The 17887-nt window shown below is 41.4% G+C and overlaps 1 protein-coding gene across 1 annotated transcript in view; it reads right to left on the reverse strand.

The window, feature by feature from the left end:
- Positions 1-17887, reverse strand: part of fmnl2a (formin-like 2a) — a 48073-nt gene that overhangs the window by 24314 nt on the left and 5872 nt on the right. Inside the window, 2 exon segments of the mRNA XM_051071776.1 lie at positions 2195-2275; positions 6654-6737. Coding sequence (XP_050927733.1) covers positions 2195-2275; positions 6654-6737 — 165 coding nt within the window.

Consider the following 17887-nt stretch of genomic DNA (forward strand, 5'->3'; position numbering starts at 1 on the left):
GAAAGGGGAAAGTAAGAGCAGGGAGACAGAGGCTGAGAGTGTGAAGGAGAGGGGGGAGATTTTGGGGAGTGTGAGCTCAGGAGGGGTCATCCTGGAAACAAATCAATGGCTGATACATTCTTGGGGACTAGTTGGACTAGAGCTCTTCCTCCTTGGCTGCCTATTGGCTGAGAGCTGCCCAGAGGAATGCACCGGAGCCTGCCTATGGAAAGCAGAGGCAATGACCTCCAGCTCTCTCACAGTGGCACAATTGTTTGAGTTTGAAGAAAAGGGGGATGGAGCAGGAATGTAGGAAGAAGTCCATAACTCTTTCTTTTCCTCCATGCTCTCTTGTGCTTCTTTTTTGTCTTTCTCCTGGTCTCTGTCCACCACCCCCCACCACCCCTCTCTCTCCATCATTCAGCCTTTCCCTCCCTCTCCCTTACCCTTCTCACTTTACTCTCTCATTCAATTCCTGTGTCCCTGTCTGCTTCGAGATTCTGATAAAGGAAGAGGCAGAATCGGCAATTCAGACTCAGACTGATTTTCCAAAATCCCGCGTGTCTTGGCCCATGAGATGATAAATGAACAAAGAGAGATCTAGGCAAGTCTCTCAAGGGTTGTCTCATCTAGAATGGTTTAACATAGACCCAACAGCTGGTTAGTCATGTAGCCACAGATGAGTTTTATCAAAATAAGGAAAGGGAGGATACAACTCAAGTCTGACAGGCAAACAAACATTAGCGGCTGTCTGGTCTGGATGAGGTCCTTCAGCCATGATCGTGTTGAGTGTTTACACCCAGAGCGGTCTCAACCTGGTCAACATCTTAAAGGAATAGTTTCACATTTTGAAAAATATGCTTACTCAATTGCTTGCTGGGCGTGGTTCTGAACAGTAGTAAACAAATTCCACCTACTAGCACCTCTAAAGCTCACACAACTTACTGATTTTGTATCCTTTAGACAGAGCCAAGGAAATTGTCAAACTCTTCCTTTAACATGCACTACTCCCGACAACACAAAAACAGATTTACAGTATATATCTACACATCCTAACTCTCTTACCGAGATAGAAAAAATGTAGAGGTGCCACACTGAAAAGCCTTTCTGATCTTATGTGGATTATGTCTCCTTTAACCCACTGCCTTTATCCGATCTTCATGTGTGTAATCGCTGAAACCTTACAATACAGAAACTACAGGAGTGGGGCAGTATCAAGATCAGTGGCTCCCAAACTTTTTTGCCTGATATACCTCCCACAGGCCTATCACATCAACTCAAAAAGACCTTCATCGACAACACGACAATAATTATATTGAACACAAGGTGTACCATATAATGCATTTTTGCACTTTGTGCAAAATCAGGCAGAGAAATGTAACTGAATCTGTGATCTTTATTCCTCTGTGTGTGCCTGTTTGTTCCCGTTTTCACCACAGTGATCTCTGTTCATGCTGTTCTACCAAAAATTTTAACTCTAACTAGTGCAAATTGAATTATTCAGTGATTTGTTGTTATTCTGGCAGAGTCTGTTGGTTAATTTGTTTATCACAGAAACTGGTCTCCCAGCAGTCCCCGCACAGCTCTCTCACCCGAGCCAAAAAGTCTTAATTTTGGCAAAGCCTGGGAGCTGGCTGATACAATGCTTCATGGAGTCTCTCCTCTTACTCCCTTCTGCAAGCAGCCAGGGAGACAGCCAGAACTGGCTGCTGAGATGACATAAGACCATTTTTATCATGTAGCTGGGACACTTCTGATATCCTTTGTTAGGTCCTGCCATGCTGCAAGGCAATGTCAGTGCAGCAATTTGTCTGACTGCCTACAACATTATTACTCTCTACTCTGCCTTCAAGTAACTATTGTGCTTTTTATGTGTTTTTGTTTAGTTTTTTTCCTCAGAGAGGTCAGAGCATGCTGTCAGCCAAAGAGCAGAGCACCACTAGGGATTGCTGTGTCTTGCCTAATGACTCTTAAGCTGGGCAGAGGTTTCTTAGACCTGGGCGTTCCAGATAAACAACTGTCTCCTTTCTCACTAAACCACACCGTTGCCTGTTTTGTAACTAAAGTTTCCAAGCTGTCTCCTACAGACACCATGTGTGGAATCTTTCCTCAGCTGTAGGGATATCCTGGACAAGAGATAGAGGGTCGGGGGGGGGGGCTTTGGAACAACCAGTCCAGTGGAAAAAGGATAGCATGTTAGCAAGAGGGCACTCACCTTTCTTGTGACTGCTGGGTCTAGATAACTCCTCAGCTTTTGGAGGTACGTGTGAGGCGGGTTTTTCACTTGGAATCGCTCCTGTTACAAAGAGGAAAACAAGCATGAGATGAGCAGAAGGAAATAAAAATGGGAAGGGAATGAAAGACAAAGAGAGGGGAATTTCAACACAACAACAACTTCAACAGTAAAAATAACAGACATTATGAATGGATATGAGTGGAACATGTAACAATAATATTATGAATTAAGTTTGAATTTCAGTCAGATCTGTAGCTTTGTCTGGCATTTACATGATATAAGAAAAATCACACCCTCACAAGTCTGAGCACATCTGTGATACACAGCAAACTGTTGTTGACGCTAAAACCATCAGATTAAAACTGGCATTGAGTAAATTACTGTCATCGTGAGTCATCCTTCAAGTGACGGGAACCCCAAATCATGTTCTACTTTAAGATGCAGAATTCCTGCACTAAGAACCTGCTTTAGTGAGGGATGACAAGCTTTTATATGAGGTGTTTAAGTTTTTTTTTTGAGATTCCATATTCACGTCTGGGCTCATTCAAGGATAATCTGAGGTATGTGTTGCACTTTGAGGATGGTTTTTGTGTGGATTATTGTGCTGTACTGTAACTGCACATCACGTTCGTTAGACAAGAGAGGGTTTGGCACATGACAACAAGATGAATTTTTATTCAGTTTCTTTTTTTCTATCTGCAGCATATTCAAAGCTAAACAGTGATTTCTACATCAGTAGCTGTGTTTAGTTGGCAAACAGGAAGGTGATGAACTCTGCATGTACTTGGTCCCAGTCTGATAAAACTGAGCAAAGAGACTGTGACTGTTAAGGTCACTCAACCTGCAGGAGATCATAAATGATCTTCCTGGTAATTATCATCATTAGCTATAATGTGCTATAAAGCATAACCTGCCTTGGGTGATTGTGCGCGCACATGTTCAGCCAGGAACAGGTTTTAGGTCAAATCCCTCACATCTAAATATAAATACAACAGATTAGCGCTGGATTTGGATCAGTGTGTTGAGCAGGGTTTGAATCGGGCTGAGCACCACACCAGCATGAATGGTTCTGTTAAGCGATTTACCTCGCTACACTGCATTGAAAATATGACACAGAAGAGCATGTCATTGAGGAAATGTATTCTTCCAACAATGTTAGCCAAGACAGTGAAGACATATCCTTACACTGTCAACCAGCAAGGACGGCTGACTGCCTCAAAAGAAGAAGAAGGAGAAAAAAATCAGAGGGAAAGTCCATCTTTAGACTCTTTCTCTGTTTGACATATAACAGAAAATCAGATTTTCATTGCATACCAGAGTGTGCACGAATCTCAGATGGAGATCAATAAGAATAAGTCTCCGTGTGTTCGTTATTTGATTTGCTCCTCATGCGAAACATGTGCTCTTAAAGCCACCGTGGTAAGAAGACACACATGCATTAATCGCATACCAAGAAGTAGCTCCTTGGTTATTTGGTGCAAACAACACCACAGTTCCCTGTAGTGTTCTCTAGTGGAGGTGGGCCACCTAGCCTGAAACAAAAACCCACCTCACCTAACGTCACTTCACTCAGCAATAACAACACATTTAATCAGCGTGGTTCTTGTTTATGTTGTTATATATTAACTAAATTGAGGATGAGCCCAGATGCATCAACATGGCTTACCACCTTGCCTAAATAAATTCCTTGCCACCAATGCAATTTGGTGTTTGCTGGATTTTGTTTATTTTCCCGTTTGTCTCCCTAATTCAGAACGCCCTATTCCCCTCCAGCTCATGTGGTTCAGTGGTCACCAACATATTCTTTTCCATACTGTGGATGACCTTCAGAAAGAGATTCACTATCCTGCCCAGATCCAGCACCAAACTGTGCAGAAACACTAATCAACTAGCAGGAGCTGAAAGTTCAGCGGCAAGAACATGATCCCCTGCCACCCACGCACACTCATTTTCAGCAAAATTACACACACACACACACACACACACACACACCATTCCACCCAAGTGTGCATAAAGCACTATAAAGTACAATCTTTTTTATGATCAAGTACTGTGGTGTACTTTGGTGTATTGTAACCATTTTCCCTCAACCACGCTTGTCCACTTCTACATGAGTTTTGAGATTTTCCCACACATCCCAGAAAGCCCCCTGGAAATGGACCAGTTGCAGAGAATTGCGCAACACTTGTTTCCAGTTGAGAAAAAGTATGTTTATTTATGAAGCTTTTTATATTTATTTTATTTTCTATGTTTCTATGTTTCTGTTTCTCTGTTATGATACACAGGGTGGCCACACTAACAGAAATTCTTTACATTATAATGAAATTCAATACAACAGTAACATAAATTACAGCATAAAAATGAACACAGAACTTATTTGGTCCCTCTCTGACTGAATGAATCTATATGAAATTCAATTATCAGCTTCATAAAAGTATCCGTTGGTGTAACGTTTCTGTAAAAGGTGTCCGCCCTCTGTGTACACACACTGGATCAAACGCTCCTGGCTTTGCTGTTTTATCAGCAACATCACACTTCTCCCAGCCACAGTCTGAATGTCTCACAAAAACAGGAAAGACAACAGTGGCGTCAGGAAAGAGAGCTGGCTATCATGGACACAGCTGACTGCAACAAGCAGACAGACGGCTCAGGCCTGTTTGAGAGTTTCACAGCAAAAGAATTACGATAAAGATCTGGCAGTCGGCAATACAGTAACTGAGACAACGAGTACTGAATATATGCTGTTGCATGCAAAGAAATGTGAGGAATGGAAATAGGCTGTAAATACATGAAGTAAAAGAGTATATTACAGAGAACGCACGTCTGGTTTTTAGGAGCTCATATAAACTGGTTCCAACATGCTCTCAGTTGCAGTTTTAGAGTTTGTCTGGGAGAGCTGGGTTGTATTACATTTTAGTGGTGCGGTACGCTTCTTTGCACCTGAGGAGTGAAGCGGAGACTCAAGAGGGGGGAATCACCTAACAAGAGATGTATTCAGAGATTCAGAGATGTTTTGGGTGCATTCAAGTCTGCATAAAGACCTCTCTTTATGAATGACATCTGTAGAAAATATTTTGTTGGATGGTGAGAAGCAACAGTCTTAGGATTTGACAGTGCCTGCATATCCTTTTCTTTGTACTCTGGATGTCTCAAGCTTGTTATTACATCGAGAGCATCATCCATCTTTCATAAATCCTCATAATTGCCCAAAAATGTTTAATATTTCAACCTTTGGCAGCATTTGCAGGGCTTGTTTTTCAAAGGAGATGTACCTGTCATCTCTGCTTCTCTGCCTCCCTCCATCACTGTTGCCATGGTTACATAAAGAGATTCACTGTAGCTAAGACACAGAAAAGACTTTACTCCCAGAGCTGCCTGTGCTGTCATGGGTATAGACTTGTTGGAAAAACAAGAGAGGGATAAGGAGGTTAAGAGGACCAGTTTAGCAATACTTTTTGATGCTTGACTGTTAGAATAATGGGAAAATGTGAATGGTCTTAAACCAAGAACACAAACCTTTTGGTATTTTTTTTTTAGGATTTACTGTGCTCTATAGTTAAGAAACCCCACACCTTGCACTTTCCTTTTAAACATGGATGACGCTGATTTGATTTGCATTTTTCTCTCTTTTACAGTAAGTGAGCAACTATCAAGAGGCCATGATGCTTGTCAGCAAAATCAGTGGGCAGTGTGTTTTTTTTTTTTTTTTCAACTGCTTCACTGACAATAAAAGAGAAACCAACTATTTTCACTTTGAGTCTGCCAGGGGAACATAGAGTCCAGTCTAAACTGAAAGAGGATCTCTGTCTGCTGGTCAGCAGCCCTGTGGGCTCCCTCTGGCACCGTTCCCTTCAGGGTCAGTGGCCATCAATACAGTTTGAGTAGGTGGCGGTCTTGATCTCGTCTCTGTTTTTCTCCTCTGCTCAGGGATGCAGAAAAACTCTATGGCACGGAGGTTGTGGGCTGAGTAGAGTACTCCACAGCTCACTGCACAACGTGCACCCTCTGTTATTTCCTACATGAGGCTCTGATGCCAATAACAGGCTGAGTGTTTAAACTGGTTAACTGATGTGTGCTCCCTGCTGCGCCACTTAACCCACTTGACCAGGGAAGTCAGGGCAAAGTATAAAAAAACCAGGAGAAGCTTAGAGGATAAAGGCTGGGCAATGGAGCATGGCTGCTGTGGTCACGACACACAGTGGAACAGACCTTTTCCAGGATTAGATAGTAGATTTACATATATGTAGCTTCACTTTCTGTTTACTTTTTACACTGTTCAGGAAGCTGATTAATAACTATATATGTAAGCCTAATTGATCTCAAGATTTTCAACATTTGTTCTTGTGAGTCTAGTAATCATGCAGCCACTGTGCATTAAGTGTGACTTGCACAGCAGCTGCATCACATCGTATCATACAGATAAGTGACTGATGCCCACCTGATCGCAGATGAGCTCCCACTTCTTCTCGTTGTCGTATTGCCGCAACAGTCGCGCCTTGTCTGGAGGAAGATTCATCGAGTTCTGAAAGAGATGATAAGGTCAGAGTTAGTTGGATGCAGATAATGAAATATCATCAGTCACGGACCCAGTAAAAACTGAAAACACACACCAACTCAAACAATGATGCTCCTACACAGGAGCAAAAAGGGATATGAGGAAAGTGAACATCTTTACTGGAAGATAAACTTAAAGAGAAAAGATCATTATTTTCCACCATCCTGCATCCAATTACTCACTCACTCAAGACCTATCCAGTGCCACCTGGAACCAGAAACAATACCTAATACAGTGGTTTGCAGATCTGGTAATAATCCCTCCACTTGACTTTTACCTTCACACTCACCATTATAAGAGCAGAGGTTAGTCAATTTATGGTGTGATGGTATATAATGGTATATACAGGAAAATGTCACCTAAATTAATAGGTTTCTTCCTGTTGGGAACAGGAATGTGGAAACTAAATTTTATGTTACAGTTACAGTATATTGATCATTAATAAACAAATCTACATCTATCCTTACCTATGAGTGCGGTGACAAGGAAACAAGACTAGTGAATAGGAGAAATAGAGAGGAAACATAGGAGAAAACAGCGAGGGGAATGATAATAACAGAGCTCCACAGCCTGAATCAAACAGGGGACATTGTGGTTACATGGTTTAAGACACACCCTAAAAGAAGTTTATGTCTGATTAAAAACTGTGAAACTATTGTGTACTGTAATGTAGATAAAATGTTGCACTACAAATCGTGTTCTGTGTTAACAGAAGTGCGGATATTGCCAAGTCAAACTACAGTCATCAACCATGCTCACTGTGAGGCTCCACTGTCTAGTCTATCTGTCCAAGTGTCTTGCACAGAGACACCATGGAAACTGTTGTTAAGGAGAACCCAAAACAAATCTTCATCCGCTTCCCCCGAAAAGATTTTTTCTGTCAATCTAAGTTAAAACGTCTTGCTTAAATCTTTTCCCACTGCTAGAATACATTAACCAACTATATGATCAGAAAAGCCACTCATGAGAACAATCCCAAAATATCTGGCATGTGAAATAGTGCAGAGGACTCTTGCAATACAGCCAGGATAAAAGGTCTCGCCTTAATTACAATGAATGTAGAAAGGAGAAATATCTCAGCTCTGTTGTCTGAGTTACAGCTTTCACTTGGGGACAAGGTGACCAAGCTTTACCCCATCATAGCAACCAGTACCAAATGTATCCAGCTGTCATTCAACTCCTTCTTTTCATGACATTTTTTCTTTCTTTCTTTCTTTCTTTCTTTCTCACTCTCCTTATTGCAATAAATGAAATATTCCACTTTTATGATTTTCCTGAGAAATGTGCACTGTTCAGGACAAATATAATGCGACCCATGTGTTGGTTAAAACTCTGTGTCTGAAACTGAGCCCCGATCGTCCAAAAACTGTTACACAACTCCCTTCTTTATCCTGCTTTCCTTTATCAACATCTGCTTCATGTTCGAACACCTCTGCAGTTGTCTAAAATTTGGCGCTTTCCGACACAAGTATGATTCACCCCGCCCTCATGTGAATTAGAGAGGCTTGAGACAATTAACCAGTGCTTAATGGAACCACCTACAGCACATAGAATGCAGAACATTAAACATTTGTCCACAAAAATAAGAAATAAATGAAATGCGCGACCCAGCTGGAGATTGGTTAGATGGCAAGAGCAAATTCATCTCGCAGACAAAAAACAAAAGTCCAGAGATAGAACCAAACCGTATAAAAAACATCATGTAACAGAAGCCCTTGGGGGCAAAGCTTCAAATATCACGTGTTTCATCTGCAGCTTTCAGTCATAAAAGATATAACAAATTGTTTTTGTGAGAATATTTTCCAGTGGTAAGGGAAAAGAAGGGGGGAAAATGTGGCCATTATGCACCACTCAGCTTGGGGTTCTTTTTCCCCTCCTCATTCGATGGGCCGGATCATCTATCAGTTTGTGTTCAGCGCTCAGCCTCCACTTTTTCTCCGCTGGATTTTCCAGCAGAGCTCACAGGGGGAGCGAGAGGAAGATGGATGAGGAATATCCCGGGATGGGGCCTATTTCCACGAGCGAGTACTACCAGGATAGAGTCAGACACTGATTGAGTAGTCCAATCCCCAACTTGCTTTAGAGTGTAACGCTTTGTTTTTCATTTTGTATATGATACTGTAGCAAAGCTATTGATCTATACACCCATCCAGTTTAATACTGAAAGAGTGCATTTGTAAGAGAAAAATCAATGCAGGAGGTGCAGGGACAGGGCTTACACACAAAGAAGACTACAGACAAACAAAAGCAGGTTTGTACAAATGAGGTTAATACTGGGAATGGCAGAAATAGAGAAGCATGAGGATAAAAAAGTTATCAAGCTTGTAGACTTGCATGCTGGTTGATTACTTTGTGGTCATTCATTATATATTATCTCCATTTACATTTCTAAATAGGTATTGATGACACTCAACTGATTTCCTTCACAGAACTGCTAATAAACCTGCAAAATAAAGTGAAATCCTGATATAAGAGCAAAATATGCTTTTGGTGTGTATGTCATGTGTGTACATTAATTTCAAACACAGCAGTCATGTTTTATTTGGTATAAACACAGGTTGTAGCCCGTCCAGTCTCCTCTCGTCTACAAGAGCAACCAGGAAAATTGCATTAGTATTCAGCAGACACTGCGAGCTGGACTGATTGCTGTTGTGCTGACTGCAGGGAATTGGGAGTCAGGTGACTCTATTGACTCAGTTTGGCTGCTAACCAGATGAGTAGAGTTAGAACCCACTTTCCTTCCCTAAACACATTAAAATACAATTTGACACCCGAGTAGACGGTCACATTAAATGACAGAAAAAACAGCAGTCTCACTGTATCTGCGAGTGCAAATGGGTGTTTACATTTTGTGAATTAAAGGGAGGTTAAATGAGTATTTCTGCTTTTTTTGTGTGTGGATACTGGAGACCTACTGGTCTGGATACAAATAGATCTGCGGTAATGATGTAGGTGCTTGATATAGGTGCTGTGCTCCTGCAGATTAGTTGGGTGGTTAGGTGGTTTGCTGAGTCGCTGTGGGTGCACTCGGCTGAGAGCTTCCTGCTTGGTGAGGCTCCAACTAATGCAAAGAACCACTTCTACCAGCCTTCATTTCATCCCAGTGCTAATGAGCTGTGACAGGCACTCAGCTCACCAGGGTCAGGTTACCCCATGTCTACAACCACACGATTTGTGCGATGTGTGTGCGCGCCTGTGTGCATTTGTGTTATTAATGGGGTGCTGTTGAGGAGGGTGGGGCAGCTTTTCACCAACACCTGACGGCGGACCACCCTCATGGATACACACATGAGCCTAAAGTTTACTCATTAGTAATTCCTACAGTAATTAAAGTGTTACTATGATAGCGTAAGGAGGATTATGATGGGTCTGACCTACTCGAAAGACAAAAATATCAAACCAATGATGCACTGATCTAACACATCGGTATCACTCTGATACACGCCCCTAGAGATCTGATGTCAGAAAAAACTGTTACAATCTAAAAAACTAGTGGCAAGTGTACTGAATTGTAAAGCATATACAGCCATGCAACCTGCTATAAGGACAAGCAACATGTTGCATGATAACGACAGCAGCTACCCGCCATCGTCATATCAGCTGTGTTTCACGGAGAAGAATCAGTATGACGAGCCTTAACAATGCGATTGTGATTTTTTTTTTTTTAAATTAAAAAGACATATCATACAAAATAATATCATGAAGCTGTACAAGCAACAAACAAGAAGACAATCATGCAGAATCTCCCTCCAGACAGCAGCGAAATTAAGATGACCCCGGGGGGTATATGTGGAATTTACTGTGTGGGGTTTCAACACTTCCAACATCCCCAGCCTCGCTTCATGCTGCCAAACTCACATTTCATCTCCAAAGCAGCTGTCCCACATCTGTAGCGAAAGTGAGTGAATTTCTTCAGAAACATTTGGAAAAAGCTCTAGAGCTCAAGATTTCGCTCGCAGTTATCTTATTATTGATAAATTTAACACAAATTATTTTTAATCGGTAGACTATATTTTGCTGTGTTGGCTCAATGCTGACAAGTTACAGCAAGGCTAGTTACAGGTCCTGAACTTGACTTTGGGTTGGTTTGTTGACAGTAATGCTGTTCCTAAGTGTGAATGAAACATTTCATTCAGTATGATCACTAGCATGTTGTATGGTCAGACACAAAAAAGTATCACTCATCAGCAACATGTAGTATTTGTTTTTATACTGGGTTCGAGACCACTTACAGGCTGTTGACATAAGCTTAACTTGACTGTTGCTCAGCCAGTGTCACCTATGCTCTCTTTGGCTTATGATAACTGGTCATCACTGACAAGAGAGGATTGTTGAGACTTAAAAGACATTCAGACATCCTGCATCTCTGACATGTGAGCAAGCATACTCCTTAATACAGCAGACATGATCCCAAAAACATCCTGGAGTGGATGATACTATCTCAAAACAACTTGAACTTTCCATGCAGATGGGATTGCCATGATCAGCAATGTCATGAGAACCCATGATCACAGCTAGGGATGTAACAGGATCATCAATTTCATGGTATTACGATAACAAAAGTGTCTCGATACCATTGTGGAAATGGATGGTAACAAACATTAGGCCTTTCCGGGCAAAACTATAGTCGGGAATATGTATGAGTATTTCTACGTTTTCATTCACCTTTCTAATAGATAGCGCAATAAATATCATATCATGGACTTATTATCAAGGTATTATCATATCATGAGATTTTGGTATTGTTGCATCCCTGAATCACAACTAATAATGCAGGCACAGTGGGAATGGTCACAGCAGGACAGCAGAAGGTGCTGCTTACCTTAACGACAAGTTGAATGGTTGCAGTAAGCACTTTCTTTTTTATTCTTTCTCTACAATGTTTAAAACAAACTCCCAAAACAAAGAATCATACATTACATTACCCTCTGCTGTGAGGCTGCAGTGGACATGCTTGTGATCACGTCTCACCAAACCATGGTGCAGCTAAGGTATGTCATACCAGTCCAGTCAAAACAGGCTTTATGTAACTATGACAACCAAGTAGCTCAACTTTAACCGCTGCTACTAATATCAATTTATGTCAGAGTTGAGCTCACATCAGCTCTTAAGGTTCATAAAATATGGACAGAATCTATTAAGGTTCATGTGGCTTCTCATTAGGCAGCTTGAGTCATAAAAACAGAGTAAAAATAGACAGCTGGCCCAAAGCCTACCAACCACCCACTACCTTCCAGGAGGTCTAAGGAGACATGGCCTTCACAGCACAGCTGGCTAGAAAAGCAAACATGCAGCCCACATGAAGGACCTGTTTTAGTTGTGGACTACGCTGACAAAACCGAGAAGCTATTCATTCGAATAGGGATGAGTTTAAAATTGAATTTTTTTAACAAGCTCAGGTGTGCAAACTGGCCGCTGCGTGTGGTGGTAGAAAGATTTATTATTCTCCAAGATGACACATCAAAGAGTCAGTTTGTCAGTACGAAAAAGACCTTAAACCAGGCCAACCGATTTCAATACTGAAACCAAACAAAATGGAAACTGTGCTATGAGAAAAATTAATACAGGCACTATTCTACTCTGCTGTTGCATTAGTGAATGTTCATGAATCTGTTGCAGAGCTGTTACAAACTAGCACTTGCACAGAAAGTTACATTCATAATCATGGCAATTAGTTAATCACACAAAGTAATGCAAAAGGAATTGATGGAGCTACACTAGATTTTTCTGTAATCCCATAGAAATATCTACAATACAATAACTGTACATCACTTAAAATCCACATCTTAACAATCATGAAAAAGTAAAGTTATTTTGGGAGCAAAAGTTGCAGGAAATGTGATGTGTTAAGTCAAAAACTGGAGATGGTTGAGTTTCTAAAACTAATTTGCTCAAAAGCTCAAAACCACACAAAATCACAGCAAGATAACTTTCTTGAAAATGGGTGACTGAAATCCACCTCCTCTGATGTACTTATACACAGACACAAGAACAAGAGACAGGAACTGACTCTCAACCACCTCATGTCAGATATCTTTCAGAGCAGGGATTGATTTGTCCTTGGGGACAATGAGCTCGAGACACGCCCACGCTCTCCTCTTACTTCAGTCTTTTTCCTCTGCTAATGCATCACCATCAAAAACAACTCCACTGTTGACCAAGCCAGCAGATACAGCATTTCTTGATCCAAACCACCAAAACTGATTTCCCTGTTCTTATAAGCAATACATTACAAGGCAAAATCAAACTAACAACCTTTATAGATCGCATCTCTTGCTATTGTAAACACCCCTTTTTTATCATTCAAAATAACATTACAATCTCTAATTTATTACTATTCATTACAATGTACTGCTGTCTTTATACACCCGTATTACTGACACCACACTGCATGTCACAACAAGAAAAAAAACCTCTGACTGCATCAGTTATTGACAACTAGTCATAACAAATACTTGCAAATTGCTCAATACTCTGGAAATGACTGGATGTTGTACTGTTCTCTCTCAATACTTGCTTCAACAGTCATTGGTGTGTTACGTGTTTTTAAGGCATTTCCACAGATATAATAAGGTTAGCACTGCAGGCGGTGTTGTGAGTGGTAGAACACCTCCTCAGGTGTACAAATATGTGACTGACTGCACAACCACCTATGTTCCACTTCTTTCTCCTCTGGTTTCCCCTGCGGGGAAGTGGAGGAGCCCTGCAGCTCAGAACTATAAGAATCAAAATTTGTCACATCCACAGTGGAGGTATTAAGCAATGAGGGAGAAAGGAGTGAGACAGCCCAGAGATATGTGCTATCCAAACTGAGCTGTCCTCCCCTCATTAGCGCAGCGTGGATCCATAATCCTCGGCGTTCTTTGGGGGCACAGGTGTCCGCTGTCTGTCCTTAGATTAGCTTTGTAATCCCTAGGACCCCCTGCCCCTGCTCAGCAGCCTGCTCCATCAGGACAGTAGTGTTTATGTTTGTGAAGCTGTTCACTGGAATGCCTCTCAGACCAAATGGTGAGTTCAGATGTTTTGAGCATGGCCTCTTATTTCTTACCCCTTTACAGGCGCATTCCAGTGAAATTCCTGTCTTTTACCTCAGCGGTGATGACTCTAAAATCTCAGATACTGTACTTAATGCACCATCTGTGCCACTGCATGGAACCTTGCATCCACCAGTGCTTGCTCATCAGTCTGTACTAGATATTCTTTGTGAAAGGTATCACTTCAGTGAGGTAATTTTCTTCAGACCAGCCTTACTGTCAACCAATTACTTCCTGAAATACCCAGTGCAGCCAGAAAGCCATACCATACACCATACTGTATTAATGACATCATTAAATCAACAGTGATACACACAGAGTAGATACAGCAGCTGCAAGTGGGGGGAATCAAATTCAACTTCCTCTGTGCAATCTGAGTGACGAGCCAAGCTTCTCTGTCTCGTGTTCAATAAACCTTGAGACAAGACATTTCAAAATCCATTACACTTACTGTGTGGCTGTACTGTGGGCAAATATACATTATAATGCAAAAAGTTTAGTGCAATGTTTATGTTGTGGGTAAAATCACTTTGGCTTGATACAGAACGTCTTTCGTGCTGGACATTATCCAAATACCGTAAACATTATGGGGATAGTTCGGAGCAGCAGGAAGTTGTCCAAATAAAATAAGTGATACATGAGGACAGAGGAGTTCTAGCCAGGCCAGATGTTGCGAGGTTGCGAAAGTGTCTGGACAGAGGTGGAGTCCATGTTCTTGTTCCAGCTCCGTGATACAAAGAATATGAATCAGAAAAGTAGTTTATCTAAAACATAAACAATGGCTCTTGGGAGTGTAAATGCAGCGGGTTATAGAATGAAATCACTGGTTTACTTGAAATTTTTTATGTAATGTTTGAAGTAAACACCTTCAAAAAAAGTTTCTTCATTAATATACTTTATTTCAGTGGGAGGCAGAGGGATGAACAGGAAATCTTTGAGCTCACAAAGAGGAGGCTGACTAATTTAATGCTGCTGCTAAGTATAATCCTGTGGAGCTTTTAATCTGTCCGCTGCTCGCTACAACAGGCCAACACATACGACCACACATTCATCTGCAAAGTTTTGATGCAGCAGTTTATATTTGTAACCCTTTGGATATGTGACAAACTGATCCTTTTTGCATCCGAGGAGCTACTGTGCAAATATTTCACCAGTATGAGCACTTTCTCTTATGTTATGAGAACAATTTCATGTAGCACAACATTATGTCATGTCAAGTATAATCAGATGTACCCTAGCCTCATCACACTGGAATTGTTTCTGTGGTGCAATGTGTCTCCACCTCCTCCTACTTTGACACTACAATGAAACAAACTGCTCTTTTAATATGAAATAAAACAAACTAAAACATTTTCTCTGAATAGAAGGATAAGGCTTGAAAACAACAGGGGAAACTGTAACAGACTTGATATAAACATTATTATTAACCCACTAAGTGGAGAATATGTCTTTTCTGGCTTGTTGTGAGACACATGTACTAATAACAGGCATAGTGTAACAGGCATAAACATCTGCACACACCTCGACAGATCTGTGCTTTCGGTTTCTCCTGTTTTTGCTAATATGGAAAACTCTCTTGCAAGCTAAACTGGTGTTTGCAGATATCAAGTTGTCAAACTCTTGCATATCATAGCTAGCAGCTTTAAGACTTTACTGACTTTTTCTGTGCTTCTGGGATAGTTTTGGCATCTCTGCCAACATCTTTGACAGAATGACGATTACAGATAAAAAAAAAAAAAAAAACAAATTCTGCGTTAAACTTCCACCACGATCAATTCAATCACATCCAAAGACAACACCCCTCCACAAGCAGAATATCATCACAAACAGCTGTACAGCTGTGCGATAACACAAACATCACTGATCACATTATCAAGAAAGAGAAAAAAGAAAGAAAGAAAGCAACAGGTGCAGAGTAAAATGCATATAGATACAGTGTGGATAAAGCACCTTCCTACTGAGGAATTTGAATAAAATCTGTCAAAACATCTGGGTGCGGGTTTTACTGACAGGGCTATTGACTCAGTAACCGTTTGGTTTATTCATTTCTACTGTATTGTGACTCATGAGCCAGTTAGTATAGGCTTATCACTGAAAATTACCCACTCACCAATGGCTCTGATAATAATATATTCTGTGATCTGCCATGATTTTTGAAAGAATTATTCTTAATGTGTTTCTAACCAAACAACAGTTGAATAAATTGAAGACGCCACTGCAGTAACAAGTAAACTCATTTCAGGATGGCATTTTGTCACGTCCTTGCTTTGGCATTTTACGTTTACTTGGAATATATAATTACTTAATCTCAACCCCAAGCAATTAGACTATAGCTTGTCCACTCTGCTTTAGTTTCATGTGGGAGGTCCCGGGTGAGAGGCACATCTTCTGTCCAGTAAACCCTGAAACAACAGACTGCTGCATTGTCTGTAGCTGTGATGGGGCCTATATCAAACTCTGGCAACGAGCAATGAATTACATTCAAATGCAACAGGACCTCCCATTCTGCTCCACAGATGTTAATTCTGGCAAGTCGTTACCAGACAAAATCTTCCTTTCTGATGCTAGCAGTTTCAAAAGCAGCATATGTCCCAAGAAAAAAAAAAACATCCAGCAGGAAAAGCTTAAATAGGAATGAGATTATATTAAAGTAAACTGCTGAGCTTTTTCAGAGTATTACAGTACAAGTTATAGTCTGGGATATGAACAAGGACATCAACAAGTTTGGAAAAGTCCAAGGATGGACAACATGTACCAACAACTCCAAAACATCAGCTGATAGACCATGAGTCCTCGCCTTTGGACAAGTTTTCACAGATCCACATTATTCAGTTCTAGGCAGCTAATGGGGGTAAATAAGTCAACAGATGAAATCATGATGATGACTCTGCAATTCGGACTAAAATCAAACTATAAGCATACTCAATAAATCTCAAGGCGCCTAAAAGAGAATGACAACAACTTCAATGTCACAAGATAAAGCTGACCCTGAAGCCACAACACTACCAATTTGTCACAATGACATAGACATTTGAAGGCTTTTTCCGGACTTGGTTTCTGATTGAGCTCAACAATATAAGCATAAGCTAAGTTTTAACAGTTCACAACAAAACACCCACTCTTGCGCAGCGCTTTAGCCAAGCAATCTTCATAGCACAGCTGCCACTTTGGAGCCCGGACAGATCCTGACCATAATGTACTTCTCCCCAGAGCTGTGACTCTCCTGTTCTTTTGTGCGGCCCTTGGACCGGCCCTGTTGGACAACACTGGCAAACTGACTGTGTCTGACGTGAAAGGACCAAGCTGGCCTTTTCCAAGCTGCATCGTCATGCACCTGCTCCCTACGCAGAAAGACCTACAGCAAAGAAACTCACGGCCAAGTCCAAAACTCGCCAGCTCCGGATCAGTGTCAAACCCTGCCGCAGAAAGCTTCACTCTTTCCTTAACAACAGTTGATAGCTGGCGTTCAGTAAAACTTTTTAGCAATCTCAAGCAAAATGCTTAACCGCTTATTCTTTAACTGAGATTGAGGGTCACTATACCAGAGGTCTGAGACTACAAATCCCAAACAAGGGTCAGGAACTGTTATAATCAGGTATGATCATGCTGAAAACCCTATGAAAAGCCACATTTTAATGTCAATAAAGTTTTATTTGGTCAGCAATCTAAGCAGCCTCTGCCACCCACGCAGGGACAAACCACCCCCAAATGTGCGGATGTCAAAACTGAACTGAGAACAACAATACTGATTGAAGCCCCAGTGGTTTCGACTCAGCAGTGCCTGCACACAGCCAAGAGACCTGTTCCTACATAATCAACTGACCCTCTGCCAGCTAGGCAAGATGCCTTCAGGCTCCGCTTCAGGGTTTTGAGCAGGACATCATGGCTTAACACTGCAGCACCTCACATCCCCTCTGAGAGCCTGCAAAGGCCAGCACACTGGCTGCCGGATCTCATTCCTCCCTGAGCATTTCATGCTCAGCTGTGTTACAGCTAATTGGTTGGTGAGCATCCTGGGGCTCCGACACAGCAGAAACACACATGCACATACGCAAGCCTGTACGCGCGCACACATCTGAGTAT

Source organism: Lates calcarifer, linkage group LG1 (genome assembly GCF_001640805.2).
Source record: "Lates calcarifer isolate ASB-BC8 linkage group LG1, TLL_Latcal_v3, whole genome shotgun sequence".
Lineage (NCBI taxonomy): Eukaryota > Metazoa > Chordata > Actinopteri > Centropomidae > Lates > Lates calcarifer.